This window comes from Formica exsecta, unplaced genomic scaffold, assembly GCF_003651465.1.
Source record: "Formica exsecta isolate Colony F162 unplaced genomic scaffold, ASM365146v1 scaffold363, whole genome shotgun sequence".
NCBI lineage: Eukaryota > Metazoa > Arthropoda > Insecta > Hymenoptera > Formicidae > Formica > Formica exsecta.
The window spans coordinates 1,036,338-1,045,813 of NW_021850877.1; the positions used below are offsets into that span (position 1 = coordinate 1,036,338).

Below are 9,476 nucleotides of genomic sequence, written 5' to 3' on the forward strand. Positions count from 1 at the left end.
CGCACACATAAAATAATTTTCTTAAAAGTTCTACAATTTTAGGAATTTTAGGTCTCTTTAGGAAATATAATAGCAGATACAAGATACGATTTTTGTATTTCAAGATGTTTTTTTTATTAATGGCCCATAATTATAAACTTATTTAGCTTTCTTGCTTTTAATCTTCCTCATATAGAACTCAAGTTCTTTGCCTTCCAAGATGTAACCATCAGATCTACCACATTGGCCAGGTCTGCTCGCTATGCAAGCTAAAATTGAAATAAATTATCACTTTCATCAAATTCAATATATAAGATAACATAAAGCAAGACAATAAAAAGTATTTTGTAATTATCAATAAACTTCTTTAATGCTTGATAAAAAATGCTGATATTCGAAAAAACATTAATATTTAAATTTTGTAAAAAATTAATTGTAGAAAAATAAAATATTCATACCAAGGACACGTCCCGTTGCAAATTGTTCTTCCAAAGCAGGTTCAACTTTGGCAAATCGCTGCCTAGCTTTGTATTTAGTTTCTGCCTTCTTGGAACGCTTTTTATTCAATACTTCCTCCTCAGCTTCGGTCTAGAAAAACAATTATATTTTATGTTACTTTATTCTAACATTCCATATATTTAAATCAAGTTATATTTTAGTACTCACCAGTTTAGCACCTCTTTTACGACCCAATGGGAGAACATAATGACCTTCGTACCATTGTCTGAATGGCGTGGCATCAATAGTGACAATGGCATTTTTCACCAAAGTTTTGGTTCTTACTAATTCATTGTTTGATGCGTTGTAAACAACATCAATGATACGAGTTTTTCTGGTACTGCATTCAGAGCCCCAGGAAAAATTTCCTGTATCCAATCTAAGAGCTCTGTATTTTTTATTACCTCCTCGTGTACGGACCTGATACATACAAGATATTTATAACTAAGTTTAAAACAATTCTGATTTAAATTTTAAATATGTTATACAATTAAAATTTAAATTAGAGAACATTATAAAATTATGGTTGATCATGGAACTCAGAATAGATAAGGAAGTCATCACAAGCGTGTTAATTATACATTATTAAAAAAAAATACTATTCTATAAATAATTATAATAATATAGATATATTTGATATAATGCCTATAATCCCTAGACTCCAGTTTTGTAATATTTATACTCAATTATTGTATGATACTCTTTTATTTTTACAATTTATTTGTCATCAAAGTTAAATTTAAACTTACAGTATGAATTCGCTGCGGTCCAAGCTTGGTATTTGCAGCTGGACGTCCTAATTCAAACTTCCTCTTCTTACGAAGAGGCTTTCTCTTCCCACCAGTAGCTCGTCTTTTATGCCAATGATCCCGAGAAATACCTGTAACGCAATATTGATAAATATAAAATAAGAATATGTTGTATCTCTCTCTTTCTCTCTCTCTTGCACGAGATATTTTAATCTCTAACCAAGTATGCCACATTGATATCATGGCACTTGTTCTTGCTCTTACATTAAACTGTAATAGTTTATAACTATCCCAATAATTAATATATGTCTACTTTTGTCAATAATATGCCATTCATTGTTAAATAAACAGAAATATAAATTGTGATATAAATTATCATTCAATATCGCTGTATGGCACCGACGTCTTCAAAGTAAATTTTTTTATAAATAAAGTATAAAAATATAAAAATAATATTTTTTCCCGAAATAAAGAAGTCTGATTTACGCGATATTAATGCCTCATCGCGATATTGTAATGATAAATCATGGATTTGCATTGATACGAATATAATTGTGTTTCTTACCCATCGTGTCGTTACATCGAACAACATGGAAAGAACCCAAAACTGCACAATACTAGAGGCGCATTCGCCTATCGGATATTGTATGTATTAAGTGATAGAGGTGCGCATGCGTTCACGATTTGGAATCACTTTCTCTTATATAATCTTTATACTTTATGCTTATTACATTTTTGTATATAAAATGCAAATGTACGGATATGTCAATATATATTGAATATATTATTTCAATATAATTAAAATCTCTTATATAAAAGCTTATTATCATTTTTTCAATCCAAATAATTATTAAAAATATATAATCGTAATGACTACCGATATAGTGGCAACATTAAAAGAGCCGAGAATGATAAAAATATGTGCTCCGATGGTTAGATATAGCAAGTGAGTCAATAAAGTGACATTTTTTAAAAGCGAATGTCTTATGTAGATTATATTATTATTTTTTTCCATCCATGGTTATAGATTACAATTTAGAACGCTTGTAAGACGATATGGATGTGACATATGTTTTACTCCTATGATCTTAGCTGATTCGTTTGTGCAATCTTTAAAGGCTAGAGAAAACGAGTTTACTACGCATGAAGAAGATAAACCATTAATCGTTCAATTCGCAGCTAAAACTGTAAATGATTTTGTTGGTGCCGCAGAAATGGTTGCACCGTAAGTTTATTATACATTATAGTTATTTACACATATATTTCTATGCAATAATATCAATGTTGAAAATGCTTCTTTTTTGTACTTATTTTATATATTTTGTAATTAATAGATATTGCAATGGTGTAGATCTAAATTGTGGTTGTCCGCAACGTTGGGCTATCAAAGAAGGATATGGAGCTGATTTATTGAAAAAGCCAGAACTTGTAAGAGATTTGATATATGAAATCAGAAACCGTATTCCAAGACCATTTACTGTTTCTGTGAAGATACGTCTGTTAAAGGATATACACCAGACAATAATGTTATGTCAAGTCTTAGAAAAAGCTGGTGCTTCATTCTTAACAGTCCATGCAAGAACTCCTGAGATGCGTAATGAACCAATTGACTTGGACAATCTAAAGCTTCTTAGAGATTATGTACAGTTGCCTCTTGTTGCAAATGGTGATGTGAAAAATTTAGAAAATGCAGAATTTTTATTTAAGGAGTCTAGATGCGAGGGAGTAATGTCTGCTAGAGGTATTCTAAACAATCCAGCATTATTTTCGGGATACTCTACTACTCCACTTGTTTGCGTTCAAGATTGGTTGAATATTACATCAACCATTCCAACTGAATTTCAATGTTTCCATCATCATCTGGTATTTATGTTGGAAAAATTTCTACCAAAGAAAGATCGAGTGTTGTTCAACAACTTACAAGATAAATCATCTGTATTAGAATTTCTAGAAAATTATTATAATATAAGACCAAATATTCAATATAATTCAGTGGAATTAACCAAGTGCAATTTTGATATTTCATATGTACATCATAGAAAAAAATTTATTAATTACTGGGAAGATGATTCATTTAATAATTTGTTGGGAAATATATTTGACGCAAATTCGTAAAAAAACATGTTTTTATCTTTTTAAATCTATTCCTACTTTTCTAGACAAAAAGAATTTTAATTTTTTCCAGTATATTTTAAAGAATTTTTGTTGAAAAAATTTGTATTTCTCTATGCATTTTTCAAATTTTTTCCTGTACAAACAAAATTTAAGATATAAATTTTATTTATGTATAAAAAATTTTTACATACAATGATTTTTATAAGAAACTCCTAAATTACCGGCGAGGTATCTCGTCGGTACCTAAGACAAATTTTTTAAAAACCCGTTTTATATATGTCATTTTATTTTATTCCTCTCAGATTTCATACCTACAGGGATGCGTTCAAAAATTCTACCTGTGGGGTAAAGTAGCGTTTAATTGACCAATCATGACAAAAGAAGCAAATAATTCGTGTCTTGATTGGTCATTAATAATACTATTTACCTTACGGGTAGGATTTCTGAACACAACCCAGATGGCAGTAAAACCTTTTTTTTAGAAGAGAGAGTTCTTTCTCTTTGTTGTCCTTCTTGTTTCTATTTTTATTCCAATTTGTTTATTTTCACAAAATTAAGACAATTTTCGCTGATTTTCGCGATATTTTAACTAGTAATAAATGTAATACTGTATGTATGATTATTATTATAGATAATATTTGAAAATATTATCAGTTAGTGAACTTTATAAAATGAGTTATTATAATACACGTAAGTCTTGTACAAAATATTTTCTGTCTTGCATTGGTCTATATTTATAGCATGCATTCATACAACTCTTACGAAAATATCGCTAATTACCATGCATAATTATTAAACATTACTAATTTCCGAGATTGAGATTTGTATGCATTATATGAACTATTTTCTTTGTATTATGTCTTTAACTTATTAATAAGATTATTTAATACAGAATTGTTAGTGTTTATTTATCAAAAATTCCTTCTTTAAGCCTATCTGACTCTCCTTGGTTCTAATCTCCCTAACAAATTGATATACAATTATCAAAGTGTTTTCCATTCACTTGAGATACAATATAACGAGAACAAAAGATTATAATTTAACATGTTTCTAGATCTGACAGAAGAATGTCCTTTAACGAAGGAAAAAAGTTACAAGTATAGATTATGTAATTACTGTGGCAATGGATTAAATTTTATCATTGTCTGCTTTGTTGCATTGACTTTTGCTATCACTACTATGTTGGTGTTGCAGATTCTTTATACTGAAAATATACCGCAAGTAAATATCAAAAAAAAAAAAGATACAAAAAATATATAGTGATAAAAGATTGTAACAAAATTCCATTTATTTTAGAATAGTCTTCATGGTATTCATGGAGCAGTTGCCACAGATTATTCAAATTGTTCTCAAATTGGTACCAGAATATTAAGAAAATTAGGCAATGCAGTAGATGCTGCAATAGCAGCAACCATTTGCATGACTGTAGTAGCACCTCATAAAACCAGTCTTGGCGGGTGAGATATAAATTAAAATCTTGGTCACATTGTGTTCTTTAATGCTTTTTTCTTTCCAGAGGTGGTTATATAATGATATATAATTATAAAAATGACATTCATCCGATTGTTATTGATTTTGCAAGTAATACAGGCAAAGGTTTTTTTGCTAAAGCTGGAGTTCGTTTACCAGCTCTATTAAAAGGATTAGAATTTGCTCACATATTATATGGCAATCTGCCATGGCATGATGTAGTAGAACCCTCTGTCAAATTGGCTCGAGAAGGTTTTGTTGTATCTAAGGATCTTGTGGATGAAATATCAAAAAATACAGATTATGGAATGCTTTATAATGGTCCTTTGAATCCAGGTGATATATTACAATTACACGGACTTGCTAACACATTAGATATGGTGGCAGAATATGGTGTAAAAGGTACACTTTATGTATTACATTACTTTTGTAATTTTATCCAATTTTAGATAATAATTTTCATGTTATCTTACCTTGATTTTCTTAAATTAATTATATTAAAACTTCTATATATTATTATATTAAATTAAAACTTATTAATTTTTTCTTCTAGTATTATACAATGGTACTTTGTCATATAAAATTTTACACAGTAGTAATTTACATGAAGATTTACTGCAAGAATTAGCAAGTTACAAACCCACTGTAACAATTGCAAAAAGTTCAACATTACATCATCATACAATTTATTATCCTTCTCACGTGTCTCTTATGCAAACAGTAATTGAAGCATTGGAGAGCCTTCCAATTTTGACAGGAAACGCGTCCACAATAGAATCTTTAGCTCTTGTCGCACAGACATTGATGCATATATATTCGTTTGCTCCCAGTGGTGAGTCATATCGCTCTAATTATTACTAGCAGACATAATTACCTATTAACCTCATGATCACGATTTTAGTAATTAGAGAAGCATATACTGGAGTTATGGCAATGGATTGGCAAGAAACATATGTTAGCGTTTTATCGTTAGTAGCTCAAATCATTTATATTTACATACCTAACTATATATTTCGTTGTATTAATATATTATAAATGATGCAGTGGTTTAAGTTCACCTTTGGGTTCTGGAAATATGACGGACGCTGGATTTTTATTAGATAATATCGATGGTATTATGGATTTATCTACATTTACCCCTATTATTTTCCATTATGAAGAGAGAATATGCGGATTACGTGGAGTGTTTGGTTCGGACGATGTTTTCCTCAATGGGCAAATCCTCTATAATCTTATTGTTCGTACTCTTAACGTTTCCGCCGCAATAGAATATCCCCGGTACATGAAAAGACTTAATAATTTTAGATAATTTGATAAAATATTGGTCTGCGCGCGCTGTATCATTTTATTTATTTTTACAGATACAATTTTGGTTCTGGCGATATAATGATAGAACATAATCAAAGACATTCGATAGAGACTGCGTTGCAGGCTCGATTATATCCCATGATATCATCATTACCTATTGTCAATAGTGACGAGAGATTACTTATAAAAAGCATAAATGCAATTATTAAGAAGAAAGATTCGCTATCAAGTCACTCCGATAGTCGTGGAAACGGAATAGCATCTCGATATTAACTTCTTGTTATAAGCAAAAAAATCAAAAATCTTAAGAATCTTGAATTGCATAACACTGTGATATTAGAAAATATAATTCTACATACTTAGACGTTATCACAAATACTTGTGGACATATGCAATAAAAAAACGGCCGATTTTTAAAGTAATATCGTTATAAAGTTGAAGTGGGAAAAGGCAGATTAAATATTAAATAGTAAATATTAAAATATCTGATATTCTGTATTATAATACTATTTTACATACATGCATACATACATTCATACATACATTGTTGCAAAACTGAATAAACTTATGCATCAGTTTGCATGTAATATACATACATACATATACAAAGAACAATGTTTTCCACATCACATTGCTCTCTATTTTCTCTTTGCATTAAAAAAAATGTATTTTTAAGAAAATATTTGTACATATAATGTACACATGTAAAAAATGACATTTATATATATATATAATAAATAAATTATATCTTATTACCATTGTTACACCTTAAGTTGTTGTGTCTCAATTTTGTACTCTTTACTTAAATCTAGTTGCCTAATCCTTGCATAAAATGCACTGGCGGTAAGCACAATGATATTACTTATCCACCAAAGAAATGATTTTTCTTCTTTGAACCAATAAGTTGCTAAGACTGTTTGAGCGCATGCTTTTGCAGTACCACTAACGTTATGTGTTAAAGGAGATGTGACCTTTATTTGAAGCGCGGTTAAATATCCGATGGCAAAACCAAATATACCACCGATCGTCATAGCACCCCAAAAAAGAGGATGTCCAAGCTTCTCGTAATTATATACAATTGTCTGTTCACCATTAATTATCATTAAAGGAATAAAGATAATAATACTATACATATTGTTATAATAAGAAAGTAACCAAATGTCGTCATTTACGGCAGGCAATGTTTGCTTCATACGGATAGAATATAAGGATAACAGTAATGATCCAAGCACGCCGAAAAATGTTCCAGAAATGGATAGAGAACCTGCTACATGCTCCTGATCTACACCCAACCAAAACCCAGAGATAATTACTGCACAGCATATTATGCATTTGAAAGATGTTGTTTGGCCTGTAATTTTTGTCAATTAATTTTTCCAATAATTTCTGATCAAAGTTTTTGTTTAAAGACTTATTTTTGTAAATTTCTTACCAAGTAAGATATAGGTAAACACCACATTAAATACAGTCGTTAGTGAACGGCCTACATAATAAAAAGCGACACCAACATATTTTAAACACAAGTTATTAGTTGCTATCATTCCAGTAAACAGGAGTGATAATGGCAGTACCTACAAAAGTTTGTTTTGTTTATATAAATTTAAGATCATTCTTTCACACATTTTAATTTTTTCAAAGTTTTAATAAATTTATTGAATATTAGTAATAAATATTTTTCTTTCAATTTACAATATTAAATATCACAATTTACATTGCTGAACATAAATTAAAAATAGCAATACAAAATTTTTTGTGAATTAAATAATCTGTTTTTAATTACTTATCATTATTTTTAATAAGTGAAAAATAGTAATAATTATATAATATTGTTAATACAAATTATATACCTTTTTCAAAATGTCTTTTCTAAATGGGCTACCATCTGCAATTTCAATGTATCTTGGGAACCATTGTGACAGTTTGCGTAAAGTAATGCAGATAGTTACACTCACTATGCATTGAAACCAAGTTACAAACAGAGGAGCATCCAAGTTCACAGCTTTACTGGATAAGAGTGCCTTATTTACAAATACAGTCAAAATGGATACTATCCTGAAAATTATTTAAAAATATATATAGTTTTATATATATATACACCTAGAAAATTATAACAAGATCTATAGCAGAATTATGCTTATCATATTTTCTGCACTGTAAAAAAATTCAAAAATATAAGGGTATTTAATATAATTGATAAAGTTGAGAGAGAGAATATGTAAGCAACTTGATATTATTTTACGACTCACCAGTAGGCTGCAATTACAAATGTAATGTATATGTATTTGGATGTAAGTCCTTTTTCCAAACTCATTTTAAAAAAATTTATATATATTTTTGAAAAAAATTATATATATATTTATTTCTCACAGTCAAAAAATGCGGATAAATTATTTATGTGGTTATAAATAATTATGTAGAACTAACAGTTTGTATTGGGTATCCTGTCAAATTATTGTTTCCTGTATATTATTATACAAATATTATACAATAAACAACCACATAGAATCAAAATATTTCAATGAAATGTCAAATAATTAAAAATCATATAAAGTGTATATAAATGTATTAAATTGGCACATAAACATTTATGTATCTAAAATGTAAAGTTTTACTTATGCTGAGGCATACATATATAATGACAGTTGACAATAACTCAATTATATGATAAAAGCTTATGTTTGACATTATTCTTTTATTTTTAGTTATGCACTACACTTTTATTTTAGACAATATTCAAATGTTGTCGATTTTTGGTTGGATGTGCGGCATCATGTCAGATAATTGAGGTTAAATAATATGATAGAATTTTTTTCCAATGTTTTTCAAAGATCCTCTGATATTTTTAAATTGATATATCAAATCAGATTCTCAATTTAGTGAAACAGTATTTAATGAAATAATTAAACTATGATATATAATAAAATAATTTTGCAATTTAACTTTATTAAAAATGTGATAATTTGACATGCACATATAGTTAATTTCCTTGGCAGTTATCAGCAGTTATCTCGAGATCGACACATACACATTTTCTCTATATATACGTTTTAAGATTTCCCTTATTGTTTTAATAGCACATGTGCAACCTGCAGAATGAAACTATCGTATTGATAGCGCGCTATTTTTTATTCACTTTCTCTCTCTCTCATGTGTTTATCACATGGCAATGTGATAGCGTTTCCCCGAACGCATCCTGAGTAGTGTGATAAGTGGTGACAAAAGTAGAAAACAGAGCGCAAGAGAAGGAACTTGTTTAGAGTTTTAAAGTGTTTAAAAAACTGATCAATGATGGAAAAATTCGCGAGATGTGTAATGTAATGTAGAGAGTACAATAATTTTTTTTTTTTTATTATCTTT

The 9,476-nt window shown here is 28.9% G+C and overlaps 3 protein-coding genes across 7 annotated transcripts; 1 reads left to right on the forward strand and 2 right to left on the reverse strand.

Annotated features, from left to right (window-relative positions):
- Window positions 1-89: 89 nt before the first annotated feature.
- LOC115239082 (40S ribosomal protein S8) lies at window positions 90-1,877 on the reverse strand. The gene is made up of 5 exons (XM_029813428.1): window positions 1,792-1,877; window positions 1,227-1,357; window positions 646-897; window positions 438-567; window positions 90-248 (listed from the first exon to the last, which is right to left on the reverse strand). Exons 1-5 carry the CDS (start codon window positions 1,793-1,795, stop codon window positions 139-141), a joined length of 627 nt encoding a protein of 208 aa, XP_029669288.1. The 5' UTR covers window positions 1,796-1,877; the 3' UTR covers window positions 90-138.
- A 72-nt stretch (window positions 1,878-1,949) lies between these two features.
- Window positions 1,950-6,869, forward strand: LOC115239083 (glutathione hydrolase 7). Its single transcript, XM_029813429.1, is given in 9 exon segments — window positions 1,950-2,172; window positions 2,254-2,451; window positions 2,561-3,097; window positions 4,445-4,562; window positions 4,638-4,798; window positions 4,858-5,213; window positions 5,365-5,779; window positions 5,856-6,089; window positions 6,173-6,869. Coding segments are annotated over 9 exon segments (2,316 nt in total). The 5' UTR covers window positions 1,950-2,095; the 3' UTR covers window positions 6,393-6,869.
- On the reverse strand, window positions 6,596-9,407 carry LOC115239080 (GDP-fucose transporter 1). 5 transcript variants are annotated; one of them, XM_029813427.1, is made up of 5 exons: window positions 9,145-9,407; window positions 8,366-8,560; window positions 7,967-8,171; window positions 7,552-7,690; window positions 6,596-7,470 (listed from the first exon to the last, which is right to left on the reverse strand). In XM_029813427.1, exons 2-5 carry the CDS (start codon window positions 8,428-8,430, stop codon window positions 6,881-6,883), a joined length of 999 nt encoding a protein of 332 aa, XP_029669287.1. In that variant the 5' UTR covers window positions 8,431-8,560; window positions 9,145-9,407; the 3' UTR covers window positions 6,596-6,880. The 5 variants fall into 5 exon arrangements, with proteins under 5 accessions (XP_029669287.1, XP_029669285.1, XP_029669286.1 ...); XM_029813425.1 differs by having other exon boundaries at window positions 8,366-8,578; XM_029813426.1 differs by having other exon boundaries at window positions 9,060-9,407.
- Window positions 9,408-9,476: the final 69 nt, after the last annotated feature.

Bases quoted from the DNA above. Each gene is read 5' to 3' on its own strand.
- LOC115239082 (XM_029813428.1), bottom strand. The intron at 898-1,226 runs GTAAGTTTAAAT...TGTATGTATCAG, and splicing joins GACCGCAGCGAATTCATACT to GTCCGTACACGAGGAGGTAA. The intron at 249-437 runs GTATGAATATTT...TTTCAATTTTAG, and splicing joins TGCAACGGGACGTGTCCTTG to CTTGCATAGCGAGCAGACCT.
- LOC115239080 (XM_029813427.1), bottom strand. From the start codon at position 8,430: ATGAGTTTGGAAAAAGGACTTACATCCAAATACATATACATTACATTT. The intron at 8,172-8,365 runs GTGAGTCGTAAA...AATAATTTTCAG, and splicing joins TTTGTAATTGCAGCCTACTG to GATAGTATCCATTTTGACTG. The intron at 7,471-7,551 runs GTAAGAAATTTA...CAAAAATTACAG, and splicing joins GTTTACCTATATCTTACTTG to GCCAAACAACATCTTTCAAA.